Below are 21,786 nucleotides of genomic sequence, written 5' to 3'. Positions count from 1 at the left end.
CTATTCCATCCTTTAATGTTTTCAGAGTGTCTGTTTTGACTCTGAGGTCTTTGATCCATTTGGAGTTGATTCTGATGCAAAGTCATATATAAGGATCTAGCTTTAGTTTTCTACAGATGTTTAACTGAAATTTCATTTTTTTTGTTGGTCATGGGGCTTGAACTCTGGGTCTGGATGCTGTCCCTCAGCTCTTCAGCTCAAGGCGAGTGCTGTACCGCTTGAGCCACAGCGCCACATCTGGTTTTCTAGTGGTTTATTAGAGATAAGAGTCTCACGGACTTTCCTGCTCGGGCTGGCTTTGAACAGTGATCCTCAGGTCTCAGCCTCCTCAGTAGCTTGGATTACAAGCGTGAACCACCGGCGCCTGGCTCTGAGCTTTCATTTTGACACATTCATTTATTCACACAATAACTCAGTCAGACTACCTCCCTCTTTCACTGTCTTTCATTTCACCTACACCCCTTCCAGACCAATCTCAACAAGCCTCATTGTTTCATTTACCATGAAGTATTTTTAATCTATATCTAACTTTCAGAGTTGTGAAACTCTCTCCAAAGGTCTTTTATTGGAAAAGTTATTTTCTGCAACAACTAAGGATGCTTGGAAGCAATAGGGATTTGTTATTTTCTGAGCTTGTTTAGTTGTTGAGAAGGAAAGTCCAGTTGTTTGAGAAATAGCTTGGAAGGAAAGGTGCTCCATTGAGAAGGATGAGCTAAAACTCTTGCAGAGATTCTGCTTAAAAATGCTTTTCTGTCATTTCAGATGTAGTGTCCTAAATGAACTGATTGGGATCCTGACCTTGTGATCCCTTCCTTTCCTTGAAGTAAAAGAAGGCAAAAAAAGAAAGAAAGAGAGAGAGAGAGAAAGAAAGAGAGAAAGAAAGAGAAAGAAAAGAAAGAAAGAAAGCAGAAAGAAAGAAAGAAAGAAAGAAAGAAAGAAAGAAAGAAAGAAAGAAAGAAAGAAAGAAAGAAAGACTGCAGGATTCTTTGTTTTCTGGAAAGCTTCAAGACATCCTCTAATTAATGCAAAGTTAGTAATTAGTTGGCTCTCCTTTCTTCCAACAGTGCTCAGGTTTTATATAGGCACTGTGTTTCATTAGAGACTGAGAGTTACCAAAACTGTTAGCTGGACTCTAATCCATAGGCATAGTTAAAATCCTTTGGTTACATTTGTACTGTTTCTAAGGAAACTAGCATAGTGTTGAGCTGCTGGCACTGGGGTGAATTCACCCAGTCCTTTGATATTGTTGGCAGAAAGAAAATTTGATTTGGGTTTGGAGTGTGAAGGACCCAAGCATCTGGCTGTCCTTATTCAAGTGTGTAAATTCCCAGTTGGAACTTAGTCATATTTCAGTTACTTTCTTTGCAAACAGATAAAAATGAAATGTATACTCCCTCAGATAGTTTTGAATGCACATTTTGCTCTTATATATTCCTTCTCCACTCCCAGTGGCACAAACATGAGCTACTCAATGAATGCCTTTTAAAAAGGATGTTTTGGATAAGTTGTGTGGCTATAAACTGGCTGCTTGGAGAACACCCTGGAAAAGCCTTCATTTTCCTTCTTCCACCTTACAAACATTAGAGCAAGCAGAACTAGAAGGTTGCAGCAGCCATGGAGGTGAAAGGAAAAGAAATGGTAGTGGATTAGTTTTAGTTTCTTCTTGTCAATAGGGCTCTTTTCGTTATATGTGAATATTTGTTGGCTTAAAATAGCACCTTGATGTAAGTGTTATTTAACTGGATGAAAAGGCACATGATTTTAGCTGTAAAATAGAAGAGAGAGGGTGGGAGAGAGAAAGAAAGAAAGAAGAAAGAGAAAGAAAGAAGAAAAGAAAGAAGAAAGAAAAAAGAAAGAAGGAAGGAAAGAATGAAGGAAGGAAGGAAAGAAGGAAGGAAAGAAAGAAATAAAGTAAGAAAGAAAGGGAGAGAGAGAAAGAAAGAGGGGAAAGTCATAAAACTGCTTTGATTGGGGAAAGAGAAAAGATTACAAAAGAATATTTGTATGAGCACCATTAATATCAAGTTGTAATTCAGTAGACATAGACTCTATCCTCCTTTAGGTTGCAGTTAGGATTATCAATAGACAAAGTGTAAACCAAATAAAACACACAATAACATATAAAATTATGCCTATGATAAATACAGTCAAGAAAAGATCTGGCAGGTGCTAGTGGTGCCTGTTATCCTAGCTACTCTGGAGCCTGAGATCTTAAGACCTAGATTTGAAGCCAGACTGGGCAGAAAAGTCCATGAGACTCTTATCTCCAATGAACCAGTAAAAAGCCAGAAGTGGAGCTATGGTTCAGTGGTAGAAGGCCACCCTTGAGTGAAAAAGCTAAGGGACAGTGCCCATGCTCTGAGTTCAAACCCCAGTACTGGTTTAAATCAATCTATTTTGTTATAAGACCTCCCAGTGGATATGATCTAAATTAATGTTAAGAAGTATTAGTTCCCTAGAGGCATGATTACTCGGGATCTGAAAGAGTAAGAATTAAACTGACATAGGGAATATTATAAAGAAGAAGAATATTCCAGGCAGAAGGAACATCTGAAATGGGTGTAAGGGATCAGGTCAAATTCTAGATGAAGAAGGGTAAATGAAGCTGTATTTAGGTAGAGAAGAGTGAGAGTAGAAGGGCATATGACTCAATGATATGCTGTTAAAGAATCATTTAGAAGATTAATCAGAAGCATTTTTATATTCCTCAGTGACAAATGAATTCAGATGAATTAGGATATTAAGGGCTATCAATCCCAAGAGGGGAAGGACAGTGAGCTCCTCATACTGAGTGACAGTGTACATAACTATAGATGAACTCTTCAGTCACTTTAGTGCATATAGTCCCTACAATAGAACATGCCCCCAAAAGGCCCCTTCTTACCTTTCCAATCTCTTTATAAACCAGACAATTTTGTCTTCCTTCCTTCCTTCCTTCCTTCCTACCTTCCTTCCTTCCTTCCTTCCCTCTCTACCTCTCTTCTTTCATGTGATCAGTTGTTTCTAGCCTCTACACATCTGAACAGCTATTCCTTTTCAGTCTTGTGTTATTTATTTATTTACTTATTTAGTGTTGCTACTGGGGCTTGAGCTCAGGGCCTGAGCACTGTCTCTTAGATTTTTCACTCAAGGCTGACACTCTACCACTTGAACAACAGCTCCACTTCTGTCTTTTTAGTGGTTAATTGAAGATAAAAGTCTCATAGACTTTGTTTGTCTGTGTTAGCTTTCAACTATGATAATTAGATTTCAGTCTCCTCAGTAGCCACTGACGTCTAGCTTATTCTTGGGTTATTTAAAATCTTGTTTATTATTCACAAGGTCCAACTCAAATCTCCCTTACTTGGGAAGCTCTCCTAACCTCAACCATGGAGCTTCATTTCCATCCTCTGATTCATTACAGAATCCACTCTCCACGTAAGTGCTAAAATTTGCCTTTTTGTCTCTAGCTAGACTTTGAAGTTCAGTCGGATGGTGACTGTATCTTTTTCTTGTGGACTGATGAATGCATCAGGGGATGGTCAAGGCTCAGAGTAGGTGCAAAGACCATTTGGGAAAACATAGCCAATGCAATGCAACTGACAGAAGTAGACATACCTGAGATAAGCAGAGAGGGGAAATAAAAGAGCAGAGACGCAGGGGAGGAGGGGAGGAGGGGAGGTAGCAAAGTGTTTTTTAATTAGTTACAAGTAATAAGGCTAGTAGTGTCAGCTTCACAGTGACTTTTTCACTGGCTTAGACTGTTAGTGAGAACAGCCACAACAGAGTTGAAGAGAGGGGAGAATAAACAAACATGAAATATGTTTGATTTGGGAGGCAGCTTAATTACATGGACTAAAGTTGTGAAGCAGACAGAGGCTCCCCCAGTTCTCCAGGGACATTGCTTTGCCTAAATTGAGCAAGTACCTTATCCTTGCCCAGTAGTTTCATTAGGAGGAGGGCCCATTCTGTATGTAGTGGTATTGCCAGTGAGTGGGAATAGAGAAGGGTGGGAGGGGGTTGCTGGTATGTAGGAAGAGCCCAGCAATGAAGTTAGAAAGATGAGTATATTTTTGAAGCAAACTCAGATCAGGGAGAGGGAGGAAAAGAGGAAGAAAATATGGAAGCAAAAATAGCAGTGTGGGTGACTATAGCAGGCAGTCATCCTATGAAAAATGAAGTTGCCCAGGGTAGAGTAGCCATATAGTTGAAGATAACTGCTCACTATAAACAGATTGTATCCCTACTATTTATTTTACTCTTTAGCAAATCTCTGAAAATTTCATGGTAATTAGACTTCCTGCCAGGCAGTTATTTAAGAGAAGTGTAGACTCTCCTCCTTTCACTGAGCACTCCCTGGTACATGGAAGGTGGGGGTTACAGCTCTGGGACCCCAACTCATCTCCATCTGAGAGCTCTTTAGTAACATAAGTGAGTATGCTACTGATTTCCTTTTCTTTTGTGTTAGTAGGTTTAATTTTGCATTGTGTCTTAAGAATGCATCACTTCTCACTTTTGCCTTTCTCCACCCCTCCTTGTTTTTACCAACATTGTAATTCTAATTGTAGGAGCAAATAGGGACTGCTTATAGTTGAGTCATGCCTCTCAGTTAGGAATTTTGTCTCCTCCTTGTTAGAATTCTAAAGGGGGGTAGTGGTCTTGCAGCAAAGACAGGCACACAGGCTTTCTCTGCGAATTAATTGGTCAGGAAGGACACTTTTTATATTGTCAAGTGGCACTTAAGCCACTAATTCTTGACTGTTAAACTGCTTTTCCTGGGCAATGCTCTTTAAGGAAAAACTTCTTCAGTCCAGCGATTGGTGACTAAGGGAACGATGGAGCACAGGGGATTGGGCGGGATCTCGGCTCCTAATAATGCCTCCTTATCCAATGAAAAGCATTTCCTATTGAGACCCCCAAGAGTTTCCCCGGCCCTCGGCTCCAGAAGGGACTTTGGGCCTTTTCTTGTGTCCTGTTTGTTAAAGGCATGCCGGCTACAGCATTCAAGAGGGCCAGTCCTTAACAAAGGGAAAGAGATCAATGTAAATAAGCTCACATTTTCAGAATGAGCGGTTTGCTGTAAGGAGCTGCGGCAGCCCAGAGTCGGCTCCTTCGGGCTTGGCTAACCTTTCCCTGTTTTTATTTTTTTTAAATGGATAAAAATATGCACTTACAAAGTGCGAGTTGCCCGTTTACATGTTTATTAGCTAATTGTCTACAGGCATGCGCACACTCTCTCATCTAGCACATTCTTTTTTGGGTAAGTCTCTTTTGAGAAAGATTTGATTTGGGTGTTTGGGGGTGGGGGAATGGCGTAACAAACTTCAGGGGAAACACTGATGCTTTGAATGTTTGGGAAAGAAGTTAGATTTCAACTCTGAAGTGATGAACAAGGATCGTTGTGTTGAATGGTAAAAACAGAAAAGAAAAAGAAAAAAAATAACCCAAACAAGAATTTCTATTGTGTTGGCAATAATATTGTTTCTGTAAAAGAGATACAGGATTCTGAGGTTGTTGTTTCATGTAAACACAGTTGTTCTAAAGAGCTGGTTTAAAATCACAGAGCAGAACAATTTAGAAACTGTTTTGACTGGCTAGCTATATTATTTCTTTGGTTTACAATTGATTGTGACCTAATGTGGATTCTATTGAGGTTTCTTCTAGTAAAACTATACACAACATGCCTTTGATGCTTAATTGGTTGATGGAAAATGTGACATTTGCTATATTGAATAATTCATAAACTTACCTATAAAGGAAAAAATTGCGTTTGAATGAAAAATGACCTCTGGTATAAATAGAATTTGCTGTAATATGTGAAATTAATTCTTACTTGCCATACAGATGTAACAGTGTGACATGCTTAATATTTTCTTCCTGCATATCCTGAATATTTTTAAGATTTTCAGACGCTTTTAAAGTTTCCACTAATTGATCCTTTTGAATTAAATAGAAAATGTCTTTCAGGGAATTAAAAAATAGCACTGTATTTATCATGATTTCTGTGTGGAAAAAGACCAGCAAATCCAAAGTTTCAAGAATTTCAAAGCTTGTTGGTATTCATTTTGCTGCTTTACTAAAACATACAATATTCCTTTTTCTTTGAATAACATGAAGATAACAGTAATGATTTACAATCCAAATTATCCACTGGCTTTGCAACATGTTTATTTCGCAGAACAAAATTCCAAACATATACCCCATCCAAACAGATTGTAAATCCCTTTGCCTTGTAGTAGATAAAAATGTTGCACTCTTGCAAAGAAGGATGGGTTCAGCTGAGAAACTTGATGGTATCTACATTCTAAAGCACCTCCTGCCAATCAGAGACAGAAATGAAAGCCCCATTGGAACAATCAGGCCAGCCTTTTATAATGCATACTCTCTTTAAGTTAAAGAGCACTGGGAAGATGCCTCCCAGTAACACTCAGGCAAAGATTAGCTAAAGCTGATCTATTCAATTGCTTTTGAATTAAATAGGGCGAAGGCTTGGAAGTTTGTTGCCTTTGCTGTGATTTTATCAGGGCCTAATTGTATTGTCATTGTTTTTTTTTTTTCTGGTGTGACATCATATACTGTGTGTTCTTGGCTGCCTTAAGCAGGAAAGAAAAAAAATCCAATAGTATATTTGTGAGTATTAGTCCTGAAAATTTGCTTCATAGAAGTTCATACCACTGGTAATCTAGACTCCTCTTTTAGTAAACAATTGTTTTGTTATTAGCATGTTAATCCTGTATACTTATGTTCTGATGTATGCAGTTAACTTCTTATTTTTGAGCAACAAGGTGTTGATCAAGCAGGAAGGCTGAAGAGTTGAGAACTAGACAATTTGATTTGATATGGCTGCTAAATTGACAGGAGAGAGGGTGGAGAAAATGAGGGCATTAGGAAGACTTCATGGCATAAATGGCATCTTGCTCTATGTGCCTCTGGCTCCAGTTAATAATTTATTTCTGACAGCCAATCATTTCTTTGAGCCCAATAAAAATGAATGGCTCTCATTATTGAGTAGCAATTAAAATTATTTTTGTAGTGACAAGTGGAAGCAGTTAAATATAACTGATGGGAGCAACAGCCAGTGAGGACTGTATTGTAGCAAGTTGAAGACATCTTGTCAGTCAGGGCCAAAGGTGGAAGGAGAAGGAAAACTGAGACCCAAAAAGGGACTGTAATTTTCTTTTTCACAGTTAAGTGATGGGGCTGGGTATGGTTTACATTGAATTTATATCAGATATAAAAATTTCTAGATATTTGAAATTCTTAGTTTTTTTAGACTCTAAATAAAACAAAATTCTGGTTTGTACTTTTTGGTGTTGTTGTTATTGTTATTATTATTAAAGTACTACAATTTGAACTGAAGGCCTCATGCTTGCTAGCAGGCACTCTACCAGAGCCACGCCTCCAGCTCAAAGAGGACAGAGGGGAAGAGATTAATGGAGGACGAATAATATCAACATATTGTCTACATAGGAGATAAAAAATTCTTTGTAAGCTTCAAACAAGTTTTCCATATAATCAGTATCAATTATGAAAGCCATAAAAAAAGAAATGTTAACATATCTATTCCCTTCAGACAAACCTATGAAATAATATTCCTTTAATTTCAGGAACATTGCTCTCTGGAGGAGTGTGCAAATTAATTCTCTTTAATATTAAGGTGAGATAAATGTATTTTACATTTTCTGAAGATTTTGTTTAATGTCTTATTACATGATAGATCAGTTCAGAAGAATTGGAATATCATTTAACGATCTGCTCTGTTTTAGGCTACCTTTGTTCAAAAGAATGGTAAGTTGGGTACCAGCAGATGCTCCTACTTTGCAAGCAATAAATGAACAAGGTGCAAACATAGGTGCTATTTATAAGACTTTTGTTGCAGTATCTTTCTCATCTTATATGAGTATGTTGTGCAGAATTTTAATATGAAGATGCTTCAAACATGCTATATTGGGTTCTTAGGATATATTGGTAAAGGCACAATGGTTGTCAATAAGTATATGAATGCCCACTAATGGAAACCTCTCTCATATCCCTGTAGTTCTCGAGGGGGAGTTGAAATAGGGGGGAAGTGCAGGCTTGAGATAAAGCAAGGTTGTCAATATGTATACAAATATCCAGTAATGGAAGCCTCTCACCTATCACTCTAGTTGAGAGGGAGGAGAAATAATGTGGGATTGCAGGCTAGTGACAAGGCAATGGCATCTCCACCTGTTGCCCCAATCTTCTTTTATTTCCTCTGTCCAATCATAGCAGTTGTTGCCAGGGAAAAAGAAAAGAAGCACTGTAAATTCCAGGCCTCCCAAAAGATCTTTGTTCATTGGTTTTTAATGTATGGAAGCATTTTTTGCTTGTTACTAGTGGTGTGAATGTGTGTGTGTGTGTGTGTGTGTGTGTGTGTGTGTGTGTGCCAGTCCTGGGACTTGAGGGCTTAGTACTGTCACTGAGCTTTTTTTGCTCAAAATACCACTTGAGCCACAGCTTCTCTTCTGGATTTTTGGTAGGTAATTGGAGATAAGAGTCTCATGGACTTTCTTGCCCAGGTTGGCTTTCAACTATGACTGCAAGATCTCAGCCTCCTGAGTAGCTAGGATTATAGGAATGAGCCATCAATACCTGACTGTTACTAGTTATTTAAAATAGTTATAAAACAGTTATAAATTACAGAGATTCATTGATTTTATGCTTTAATTAATACTATTTGTAAAGTACAGTACAGCAGTGATGTTGAGGATATAATTGCTACCTGCAATTTTGTTATAATGAAATCCAGGATATTTAAATGCCATTCAGAAATATATTGGCTCTCATTTATTCTGAATTGTATCATGAAGCAACTTGGTTTTTCATATAATCTAGATATCCATTTTAGTGAAAAAGTTTCTTTATGGAACATTACTCTTACTGATTTTTTTCACATCACCATTAGCGATAATCTGTAATGACAGTGCCTTCAAAAAGTTCATTGATTATCTAACCTCAGATAAAATTTGCTCTGAAATTTGGCCTGAATTAATGTGGTGAGTACCACTATCCTTATAATAACTTTTTCCATGAATTCTCATTTCTTATTCTCTAATATTTTTCTAACCATTACTTCCAAATTATTACAGATCATATGATCCAAAGATCCAGAATCAATCAAGGAGTTGTTATTTGTTGTTATCCAGGCAAAGTTGCTGTAGATGAATATGAACTCTTTGGCCTACTCACCTTTTCACACACACACACACACACACACACACACACAGGTTTATTTGCATTTTCACACACATTTAAGGATAGAAGGCATGCTTTTGTTCATATTTCCAATTTCAGTGCCCAAGTATATCAAATGAATTAGTCTGATTACTGAAATATTTATGTGTTTAGATAAATGGAATAAGGCTGAATCCTAGTTGGCATGTAGAAGCCTTGCAGAATTTGGGAATGAGCTGTTTCAGGAACATCCAAAAAAATATTCCCCAAGGTCTGAAGCTTCTTCTGAGATGAGATATTGAGTCTCAAGATTCTAGACAATTTCATAATATTAGATTATGCAATGTCTCTGCAGTTGTCTTACTCTATAACTAGGTACTAGGGAAAAATTCTACATTGGTAATCTGATGCAATCTTTGGCTCTGTCATATTGAGGAGTAGATCATATAATTCCCTAACGTTTGGATTGCATCATCAGGTAAAGGGTTAGTAGCAGATTGTAATTTTTATTTTGGTGAAAATAAACATTCAAATTAGACACTAAGGATAGAATCTGAACTAATCAGATTGGGGTCTCTGTCAATTTCTTGTTTTCCTCAAATAAAATGAAAGGGGAGAGAACAGCTGTATGAAAGATTCAACTCAGAAATGATATCATAAAAGGGATATTTTTAGCATCTAAGATGACAGGCAGCATATGCCTGTAATCCTAGCTACTCAGGAGGCTGAAGGATTATGGTTCAAAGCCAGCCCAGGCAGGCAAGACTGGGAGAAGCTTATCTCTAATTGACAAAAGTGAAAAGTGGAGCTGTGCCTCAAGTGGTAGAGCAAAGAAGCTCAGGGACTGCACCCAGCCCTGAGTTCAAGCCCCAGTAATGGCACACACATATACATACAAAGAGATCAATGAATACCAATTTCCTTGAGCCATTCTGCTGTGAAAATTTTGCCTATCTTTTCCTCCATGTAGATTAGATGGTGTTTGAAAATTCTTAAGAAACATCAGCCAGTGCACAGGAGCATCAGTTGGAAATATGAGCATATGTGTGACCTGTGTCCATGACTTGGTCTAGATTTCCTTTGTGGGTCTTACCTGTTAGCAACTGCTCATTCTAGGAGCAAAATCCTGGACTTACTTCCCTTGGCTGTATTTTTCACATTGGTGTACTTTTAAGTTTACTGCTAGGTATCTATAAACAAGGACAAGGTCTTGCTAAGTAACCCAGGTTGGCCTAGAACTGGTAATCTTCTTGCCTCTTCCTCTTGAAGGAAGGCTGTGTCACTTTTCCTAAGTTTTGCTTATAATTTTCTATATACTTTGACTTGTGCCAACCTCATTAAAAATGGAGCAAAGAAGGAAAATTTGAGCATACTCTGCCTTCATGGCTTTGTCTTTCTGAATTCTGACTGTTTTCTGTGAAGACCAAAAGCAATCTAGTCATCTTGTTTTCAATGTGTCATTTGAAATTTTAGTACTGTGTAAAGTTAAATAGGTGTCCATTCATCATTATTGGGCCAAAAGATGAAGTTTTATTTCCTCCAGGAGACCCAACAACATCAATCGTAGTGTATTTCAGTATCATTAAAAATCTGAAAAAGAGTAGGGCACCAGTGGCTCACTCCTGTAATTCTAGTTATTCAGGAGGCTGAGATATAAGGATTGATGTTTGAAGAAAGTCTGTGATACTCTTATCTGCAATTAGCCACTGAAAAATCCTGGAAGTGGAGCTGTGGCTCATGTGTGATGCTAGGCTTGAGCAAAAATGCTCAGGGATAGCACCCAGGACCTGAGTTCAAGCCTCAGGATTGGCACCAAAAAAATCAGTTACAAAAAAAGTGACACTACTGTAAAACTATCTTAATTGGCTCCATATATGTTGGTCAGAGTTAAAAAATCATTGAGGGTCAGATTTCTTTTTTGTGTCATTTTGATTTTTCTTATAAAATATTTTATTAGTATATTCAACTTGTATAAAACATTAGATTTTACTGTTTCCCAGCATGGTGGTACATGCTTATAATTCCATTACTCAGGAGACTGAGACAGGAAAATCTTGAATTCAAGGCCAACCTTAAGGAGACTGCTTAAAAAAGAACAGCTCAGATTTCTTGGTGACATTTTCATACATGTAGATAATATACTTTGGTTATAATCCTCAGCCTCTTACCCTCTTCCATTCCTACATCTCTTTCCCTCCAACCCCTTTCTCAGGTTTCTTTTTGATTCACCTCTAAGTGACCTGCTTTCTGCCCATTGTCAATGAACTTACATCAACCCAACTCTGAATCCCCTCCCCACATGATTAATTGAATAATGGTTGCAGATTTCTTCACCAGATGATAGTCTGATGCTACTTGCAGTGGAAGATGTAATTAGTGCCTACTTTCTTTCTTCATCTCATTGGAAGCTCATGTGCTGGCCCTTTGCCTCCATGCTCTGCACAACCATGATCTGGTGGTATTTCTAACCATGTGCCAGTCTAAAGAAACAATCTGAAAAAAATCTGGTTACTTGAATAGTTTTGGTTCTTGAATAGTTTTGGTTCTTTTTCAGAATTAGCTTAAGAGTTAAATACTGGTCTGATTTTTAAAATTAGAACCCCATTGGGGGAACCCTCCTAGATTGTTCTGTTCTGAGTAAATTGTGTTTGTAAGGTTGAAATGAAAGGCATTTTGAGGTAGAAAGCATTAACAGAAGAAAGAATTGCCAATATGAATTTCAGGGTATCCAGAAAGATAGGAATTTCCAGTTGTGTCAGACTTCGGAGAAAGAAAAACTTCTATAGTGTTTCTCTGGTTAGATAGGGCCAAATATTGGCAAGCTCATAAAACTACTCAGAAGCCTTGTTGAATCTTCCTAGCCTCAGCTGTGAGGCTCAGAGGTAATGTTTATACAGGGAAGAGAAGCAATATAGCCAAGTTACAGAGTGAACCAGTGTCTGAGTCAGAAATAGAACTCCTTGCTTTTCCAATGCCGCGTTAAGTCCTAGCACCACACCCTCCCTGCTAGACAGCAAAGGTGGTTTGTGTTCAAGCAAGGGAGAGCTATGAATAGGGCCTTAGTGGCAGTTTCCCATGCCCTCTCTTTTGGAGGGAGACTGTACTGCTTTCTTGTCTGTGGTCCTTTTTTTCCCCACAAGATTTGATTACTCAAAGCAGCCAGAGTAAAAGTATTGGGCATATACACACTGCTTGCCTGTGGTCCAGAGAATATTAAATGGAAGTTAGGTGAAGATTGCATTTATCAACCTGATTCATTCACTCTGCATTGCATGTATTTACAATATACTATATATAAAATATATTACATATTCAGTATTATATATAATATACTGTACTAAATATGAAATATATATAATATATATGAAATATACATATAAAATGTAACACATATATAATGTACTACATATGAACTATATGTTATGAAGTACATTAAATATATAATATATATCATGAAGTACATTAAAATATACTATATATTTCATGTACATTTCATAATTGTAGTAAACATGCATTGTCAACTTACAGTAATAATATAAATTAAGAAATAAGAGCACTGTGATCACAGAAAAGAACTGAATGGAAAATGAGAGATAACTCACCTATTTGGAATGCGTGAGCTAGCAATATGCATGCATGACTGAGTGGACTCTGGGCGAAAGTAGAATGTCTTCTACTATGAAAGCATTCTCTAAATAAAGTTAATTTACTGTTAGTACTTATACAAGGCAGATAAAAGCAGTGCTCTACCACTTGAGTCATGTCTTCAGTCTAGCTTTTTGCTCATTAATTGGAAACTGAGCCTTGTAGATTTTTCTATCTGCACTGAATAGCTAGTAGGGTGTTCAAAGTAGTAAATAAAATGACTCAGCACCTGGGCTGTACTTGAGCCTCTCTATGCTCAAGGCTAGAGACATAGTGCTACTTCCAGTGTTTTTTGTTTATGTGGTACTGAGGAATTGAACCCAGGGCTTCAGGCATACTAGGCAAGCACTCTACCACTAAGACACATTCAAAGCCCCTGGCATTTACTTTTTTTCCCCTACCACACCATTGGTGAAAGGAAGAAAACAACAACAACAAAAACACCCTTGGGTCTAGGATTCCCAAAATGAGTTAAGACACCATTGACTAAGATTTTCCATGCTCTTGTTTTTCCTGATGGGCTTCAGCACCCTTAAATAAACATATTGATTGCAAACTATGATTTGGTGTAAGAAACCTGCACTTTAAAGTGATAAATATGGAGGGAGTAGGATAAAGCAAGGTAGCAAGACTGGGATTGGAGGAACTGAACTGGAATTCTCTCCAAAATTCTCTCCAAACCCATGACGTTTTTTGTTGTTGTTGTTGTTGTTTGTTTTTTTAGTTCATCTACCCCTGTTTCTCTCCATTCTCTTGTTTTTATGATTCTGCTGCTTTCTATTTTTATTATAGCTCTTCTTTACCTGGTTTACTCTTAGACCTTACTTGGTCATGGATTTTACTATGCTCTGCTTTGACAAATCACATTTGCTTCTTGCCAAAGGTAAGCTGGTCCTAGAGATGAAATGATCAGGAAGAAATGTGATACCTCTCTTTCTTTTTCTGTCTCCTTCTGTGAACTCAAGACTTCATCATACTCGTGCTTGGATTTTTCTGCTCAAGACTGGTGTTCTGCCACTTGAGTCATACCTGTGTTTTGGGGGTTTTGCTAGTTAATTGGAAACAAGACTCTTTAGGATTTGTTTGCCCAGGCTAGCTTTGAAGCAGGATCCTTAGATCTCAACCTGCTGAGTAGTTAGAATTATAGGCAGGGGCCATCAGCATCCAGGGGCACCACATTTTCTTTACCTAATAATCAGTTGTTAGGCAACTAGGCAAGTTCCACATCTTTGCCATTGCAAGTAGTGTGGCTGGAAACATGGGTATGCACTATCTCTTGTATATTATTTATATGCCCAAGAATGGTGTAGTAGGATCATATGGTAGTTTTGTTTTTAAGGTTTTTTTTTGCCAGTCCAGGGGCACTGTCCCTGAGATTCTTTTGGCTAGCACTCTACCACTTAAGCAACAGGGCCACTTCTGGCTTTTTGTGTTTCTGTGGTACTGAGGAATCAAATCTAGGGCTTCATGCATGCTAAGCAAGCACTGTACCACTAAGCAACATTCTCAGCCCTGTTTTTAGTTTCTTATAGTTGCTCTAATTTACATTCCTACTAATAGGGTACCTTTACTTTTATCCTTACTATATTTGTTGTTTTCTTGACGATAGACATTGTGATTGGGATAAGATAGAATTTCTGTATTCTTTTTATTTGCATTTCCTTTATGGCTAAGGATAAGGATGTTGAACATTTCTTCATGTACTTATTTGCCATTTGCACCTCCTTTGAGAATCATTGGTTCAATCAATCAATTTTGGCCATTTATGAAATGGATTTTTGGTGTTTAATTTTTGAACTCATAATGTGAATATTAATTCTTTGGCATGAATGTATCTTTCTCAAACCCAGTAGCTTTTGTTTCTAATCGAGGTTGAGGTGATTTCATGCCTCTGTATCTCTTGCAGTTTCCCTTTACCCCCTTCTCTATCATCCATAAAGGTCCATTGACCTGTTTCCTAGGAGTTTTGAAGGAAAGGAATGAAGAAAGAATCACTTCAGAAAACTGCCTTTCACATTTTACAATATAATCATGCAAAACTCAGCATATGTCAAGGGACAAAGGCCACTTTTATTCCATATCCTCTTCATTGAAAAGAATCATTCAGCAGCTACTTGTCCATAGTGTATTAACAGTACAGATTTGAAAGGAAGTCACTGTCCAATGGCAGCTATTGACCTAGAAAAAAGTTGGTAAGACTTCTATATGTGCCTTCAAACCATGTTGGCCTAGATACTCAGTTAAGTCAGTGGCTGTTACTTACGTAAGCAGTAACAGGCAGAGAGCATGCAAATGGCTTAGATCAGGTGTGCAAAACGGGGCATGGATATTCACGTCAAATCTACTTCTCATGTCTCATTTGTATCTGATGGGAAATACTTTACTGACCAGGACTGGGATGGAGGCATAGAAATATCTGAAGTGGTGAGCAGTAGGAAAGGAAAACGAAGACATGAAATCTTATGCTTAGAGTCCAGTATGAGAAAGCAAGAGAACCATGAGCTGCAGGAGGGGAATATTGACAGTATAAATGTTTATTATTTGAATTGTTTCTCAAGAAAGATACTGTGATACAATGAGAAAACTGTTAGCTAGTAGCTCTGATTAACTAGCAACTCTAATTGAGGTATTCTTTTCCTCTGAACTCTTGTCTTATCTACTTATCTTTAATTTTTTGTGTGTGATAGATTCTTATTAGTTAAGTAGCCTAGTCTGGTGTTGAACTCATAACCCTCCTGCTTCAGCCTCACAAGTGCTAGGATTAGAGATGTCTGCCATCATACCTTGCTTCCAAACTCTTGTTTTAGTAGAAAAAGGTGTGTTAATCAACAATTTAGGAGTGTAATCATAATATTTTTAGACCACGTTCTGGAGATCTTATATCCACTTGCTGTTTAATGTAATTGAAGTAGTACTCAGCCATGGTGTTTCAATAATACTGGAGAGCATAGACTGTACAATTTAGAGTAGCTTATAAATCCATGGATTACAGAAATGAACCCGCAGACCTATAGCCACCTAATCTTTGATAAGGGAGCCAAAAAAATAGGATGGGAGAAAGACAGCCTCTTCAGTAAATGGTGCTGGCAAAATTTGGCTAAACACCTGTAGAAAACTAAAGTTAGATCCTTATATATCACCCTGCACCAGCATCAACTCTAAATGGACCAAAGACCTTGAAGTAAAAGCAGACACCCTGAAAACATTACAGGAAGGAATTGGAGAAACTCTAGGGCTCCTTGGCACAGGCCAAAATTTCCTTAATAAAGACCCAGAAACACAACTGATCAAAGAAAGGTTGGACAAATGGGATTGCATGAAACTGCAGAGCTTCCGATATGCAAAGAACATAGCTAGCAAGATCAATAGAAAGCCCAGAGATTAGGAGAAGATCGTCACTAGCCATATAACAGATAAGAGCCTCATATCTAAAATATATAACAGATAAGAACCTCATATCTAAAATATACTTTCAACTCAAAAGATTAAATCCCCCCAAAACAAGCCCTCAAAGAAACAACCCTATTAATAAGTGGGCTAAAGACTTAAAGAGAGACTTCTCTGAAGAGAAAATAAGAATAGCCCATAGACACATAAGAAATGCTCACTTCTCTGGCCATGCAAATCAAAACAACATTGAGATTCCACCTCATCCCAGTTAGAATGGTTGCAACCAAGAAATATAATAACAACAGATGATGGAGGAAATGTGGTCAAAAGGGAACCCTAATACACTGTTGGTGCGAGTGTAAACTTGTTCAAGCACTCTGGAAAGCAGTATGGAGGTTCCTCTAAAGACTACACTCCCCTATAACCCAGCAATCCCACTTCTGGGCATTTACCCAAATGATCATAAACAAGGCCACACTAAAGCTACCAGCACAACTATGTTTACCGCAGCATTGGTCACCATAGCTAAGATATGGAACCAACCCAAATGCCCCTCAGTAGATGAATATGGATCAAGAAAATGTGATTCTATGCTTCCATCAGAAAGAATGACATCATCCCATTCATAAGGAAATGGAGACCTGGAAAAAATCACATTATTGAAGTAAGCCAGACCCAAAGAAACATAGGACCCATGGTTTCCTTTATTTGCAATAATTAGTATATGTCTAGGATAATCTTAGCAGATGAGCAGAATAGCTCTATAGCTAAGTACATGTGACCATATAAGATGATGCTAAATGAAATGAACTCCAAGACATGGACACAAGTAGTTTTTCTTTTCTTTTGTTTTTTTTTTTTAATGTACTATGTGATTTTTTTCTTTTGTATGATCTTCCCTCTATGGTATATCTTCTGTTGTTACTGTATTTGATTTTGGTACCCTGGTATTGTATATATGCTTGTTTGAATTAGGAAAAGGAAGGGGAACAACAGAATGGTGAGACAAAGGACAAGGGTAGAACCAATATAACAACGATATGCACAGGACAGTATGTTGGAAATGATCTGTACAACTTGGGGGGGTTGGGAGGGAGGGAAAGTAGGAGAAAATTGAGGAAAGGGTTAACAAGGTTGACAAGGAATGTACTCATTACCTTACTGAAACCCTTCTATCACCTTGACAATAAAAAATTTTCACAATTTGAATTTTAAAAATCCATTGGTTAGGAATCAAAGAATCTGAATTTGAATTGACTATACTATTTACAGCCTCTTCCAATTCTGATATTCTCTAACTCCATATCACTTAAGCTTATTTTCTCCTGCCATAAAATGGTGATAATTTCTGTTCTTCCCACCTTGTAGTATTTTTGTGGGAATAAAATAAATCATGGCTTTTGAAAAGATTTTGATGAATGAAAATGCCATATGAATTCTAAAGTAGTAACATTATGTTACTCATCAGGTGTTCATTTCTCCCTAGACTCTTAGGTAATTTATGTCTTGTTCATGTCCATTGCCATGCTACAATCTCTCCCACTTGTACCGTATAACCAGGCAGTTGGTGTGTGTGTGTGTGTGTGTGTGTGTGTGTGTGTGTGTGTGTGTGCAGGACCTGAGGTTTGAACTTAGGGGGCCCCTGGCATTATTCCTGAGCTTTATTGTTGAGGGCTATTGCTGTCCCAGTTGAGCCACAGCTCTACTTCTGGCTTTTTGCTGGTTAATTGAGGACAAGTGTCTCAGACTTTTCCTGCCAGGGCTAGCTTTGAATTGTCCTCAGATCTCCGCCTTCTGAGTATCCAGGTAGTTCCTTTTAACATGTCATAGGTACTTAATCTCATCTGATCTCAGAAGCTAAGCAGGGCTGGGCCTGTGTAGTACTTAGATGGGAGATTGCCTGGGAATAGTAGATGCTGAACCAGACAACCATGGCTCATGCCTGTAATCCTAGCTATTCAAGGAGGTTGAGATTTCAGATTCTGGTTTGAGGCCAGCTCTGGCAGGAAAGTCTGGGACTTTTTTTTTTTAAAGTATATATATTTTTTATTGTAAAGATACTGTACAGAGGGGTTACAGTTACATGAGTAAGGTAATGAGTACATCATCCTATGGAACATTGTTACCTCCTCCTTTGTTTTTCCCCTGCCATCCCTTTCTCCCTCCCCGCACCCTGAAGTTGAAGTTGTAAAGTTCGTTTTCAACATAGTGTCTTGTACATCTCATTGTTGCAATGGGTCAACCTGTATCCTTATTTAAGCATTTTGTTATTTTCCTTCCCCTCCCCAAATTAGAAAAAAATGTATATACAAGATGCAGGACATTGGAATCAAACACAGTGAAAATAGGGGTTATACCATGGGGGAAGAACATATAAAAGAAATAAAAACATCACATAGTATATTATAAATACATTAAAGACAATACCAAGGAAGATAAAATCTCTTGTGTCCTTATCTTGGGGTTCATTTCGCTTATTATCATCTTATATGGTCATAGGTATATAGCTTTTGGCCTTTTCTGCTTGTCCTAGAAATATACTGGTTATTGCAAATAACAGAAACTATGGGACTTATATTTCTTTGGGCCAGGTTTACTTTACTTAATATAATTTTTTCCAAGTCTTTCCATTTCCTAACAAATGGGGTGGTGTCATTCTTTCTGATGGAGGCATAGAATTCCATTATACATATATATACACACATATATATGTATATATGTGTGTGTGTATATATACACACACGTGCACACACACACATATATATATATATACCACATTTTCTTGATCCACTCATCTACTTTCAGGTCATCTGGGTTGGTTCCATATCTTAGTTATGGTGAATAATGCTGCAATAAACAGTTGTGCTGGTAGCTTTAGTATGGCCTTATTTGTGAACATTTGGGTTGATACCCAAAAGTGGGATTGCTGGGTCATAGAGGAGCTCTATGTGTATACTCTTATCTCCAATTAGCCACCAAAAAGTCAGAAAGGGGCTATGGCTTAAATGGCAGATTGCTATTCTTGAGCAAAAAAGCGCCATGATCAGCAGGAAAAAGAAAGAGACACTTCAGAAGCAGTTGTCAATCCAAATTATATGTATCTGTTATCTTTTGATCGGATGAGCAGAATATCTTCACAGAATTTATGGATGGAAAATAAATTTGACTTATTCCTTCTTGTTTTCTACAGGAGGAAAAAATTCTTGTCTGTCCCTAATCTGAGAGTGGTGAGTCCCTGCAGCTAGCAGGCCTTCTGAAAACAAAATCCATGGGTGACAGGAGATTCATTGACTTCCAGTTCCAAGATTTAAATTCAAGTCTCAGGCCCAGATTGGGCAATGCGACTGCCAATAATACTTGTATTGTTGATGATTCTTTCAAGTATAATCTGAATGGTGCTGTCTACAGTGTTGTATTCATCTTGGGTCTAATCACCAACAGCGCTTCTCTGTTTGTCTTCTGCTTCCGCATGAAAATGAGAAGTGAGACGGCTATTTTCATTACCAATCTGGCCCTCTCTGATTTGCTCTTTGTTTGTACCCTACCTTTCAAAATATTTTACAACTTCAATCGCCACTGGCCTTTTGGTGACACCCTCTGCAAGATCTCGGGGACTGCATTCCTTACCAACATCTATGGGAGTATGCTCTTCCTCACCTGTATCAGTGTGGATCGTTTCCTGGCTATTGTTTATCCCTTTAGGTCTCGTACCATTAGGACCAGAAGGAACTCTGCCATTGTGTGTGCTGGAGTCTGGATCCTAGTCCTTAGTGGTGGTATTTCAGCTTCTTTGTTCTCCACTACTAATGTCAACAATGCAACTACCACCTGCTTTGAGGGCTTCTCCAAGCGTGTCTGGAAGACTTATCTGTCCAAGATTACAATATTTATTGAAGTTGTTGGGTTCATTATCCCTCTCATATTGAATGTTTCCTGCTCCTCTGTGGTGCTGAGAACCCTTCGCAAGCCGGCGACACTGTCACAAATTGGGACCAATAAGAAAAAAGTGCTGAAGATGATCACAGTACATATGGCAGTCTTTGTGGTATGCTTTGTACCCTACAACTCTGTTCTCTTCCTGTATGCCTTGGTGCGCTCTCAAGCCATTACTAATTGTTTGTTGGAACGATTTGCAAAGATCATGTACCCAATTACTTTGTGCCTTGCCACTCTGAATTGTTGCTTTGACCCTTTCATCTATTACTTTACCCTTGAGTCTTTTCAGAAGTCCTTCTACATCAACACCCATATCAGAATGGAGTCTCTGTTTAAGACTGAAACACCTCTGACCACAAAGCCTTCCCTTCCAGCTATTCAAGAGGAAGTTAGTGATCAAACAACAAATAATGGTGGTGAATTAATGCTAGAATCCACTTTCTAGGTACGAGAATTGTCTTCAGGTCCAGATATAGTTTCTCTTATGATTTTTCTTATGATACAAATACGAAAAAAGATTGAAGCTAATGATGCTGAGAATAGATTAATGTACCAAATACAGCCAGATCCATTTGTTTGGACAATTATTGTACATACGCTGTTTTGTTCAGTAATTATAGGTCAAGTCTAATTACAGAAACCAAAATAGATCACCAGACTCTTCTTCTGAGTTGATATTTCATTGTATCACATTATATATAAGTTGTCAGTGGCCTTGTCTTTAGTGTGGTGGAGATTACTGTAAAACTTTTCAAAATACATTTCCATTCCAATGATTTTGGTAATTGGATTTGGCCTATAAGTATAGAACAAATTCAGGGATTTATTTAAAAAATGTTTGTGTTACTACTGATACATGCTAGTTTTTGTGAATTACCATGAAATTTATTTTAGCATATGAGCATATTTTAATCTAGCATTATTAATAAGGAATGTGTCACATTTAAAAGAATTGGCAAAACGTGTGAATTTTGACAACAGAAAAACTGCATGAATATGGATGAGAAGAGATGGAAAGTTAACAAGTTTTATACATTTATAACTACCAATGATCTCAGTTTTTAATATTTTCCTTTTTAAAACTACAATAAGATTTTCATTCTAAACTTCTAAGCTAAAAAGCTGCTACCTGTGTGCTTGGGGGTGTAGAATGGAAAAATCATATAAAAATACAAGATGTCAATTAACAATCTGTAAGCAATATCACATTCTTTAAAATTAAAAACTCCAATTTTCATTCTGTGGGGAGGGACTGGGTTTTGTAAAATATTTATCTTCATATTAAATTTTGGGGTACAATGCAGCTAGAATTCTGCAACATTTGTGCCCAGGTCAGGAGTGAATTGAAAAAAAATGTAAATAAATAACAACAAAAAAACCTTAAAAATTAATAAAGCAAAAAAACCTTGCATTAATAATTTTGTGTATCTATAGAATATATGTATTTCCTATTTTCTATTAAGTTTTGGAGCACAATGTAGCCAAATAGCTGCTGAATTTGTGTCCAGGTCAGGAGCAAATTGAAAAAAGTATACATAAATCAAAACAAGCAAAATAAAACAAAAACTACAAAATGAAAAGGACCCAAAAAAGAGAAACAAGCAAAAATAGTTCCTAACACTTGCATTACTATTTTGTGTC

At 37.6% G+C, this 21,786-nt stretch overlaps 1 protein-coding gene across 1 annotated transcript; it reads left to right on the top strand.

Moving 5' to 3' along the window:
- Positions 1-4,934: 4,934 nt before the first annotated feature.
- On the top strand, positions 4,935-21,264 carry Lpar4 (lysophosphatidic acid receptor 4). The gene is made up of 3 exons (XM_013028917.1): positions 4,935-5,239; positions 7,587-7,636; positions 19,400-21,264. Exon 3 carries the CDS (start codon positions 19,478-19,480, stop codon positions 20,588-20,590), a length of 1,113 nt encoding a protein of 370 aa, XP_012884371.1. The 5' UTR covers positions 4,935-5,239; positions 7,587-7,636; positions 19,400-19,477; the 3' UTR covers positions 20,591-21,264.
- The last annotated feature ends 522 nt before the right edge of the window (positions 21,265-21,786 follow it).

Source organism: Dipodomys ordii, unplaced genomic scaffold (genome assembly GCF_000151885.1).
Source record: "Dipodomys ordii isolate 6190 unplaced genomic scaffold, Dord_2.0 Scaffold116, whole genome shotgun sequence".
Lineage (NCBI taxonomy): Eukaryota > Metazoa > Chordata > Mammalia > Rodentia > Heteromyidae > Dipodomys > Dipodomys ordii.
This window is presented reverse-complemented; position numbering and strand designations above follow the sequence as displayed.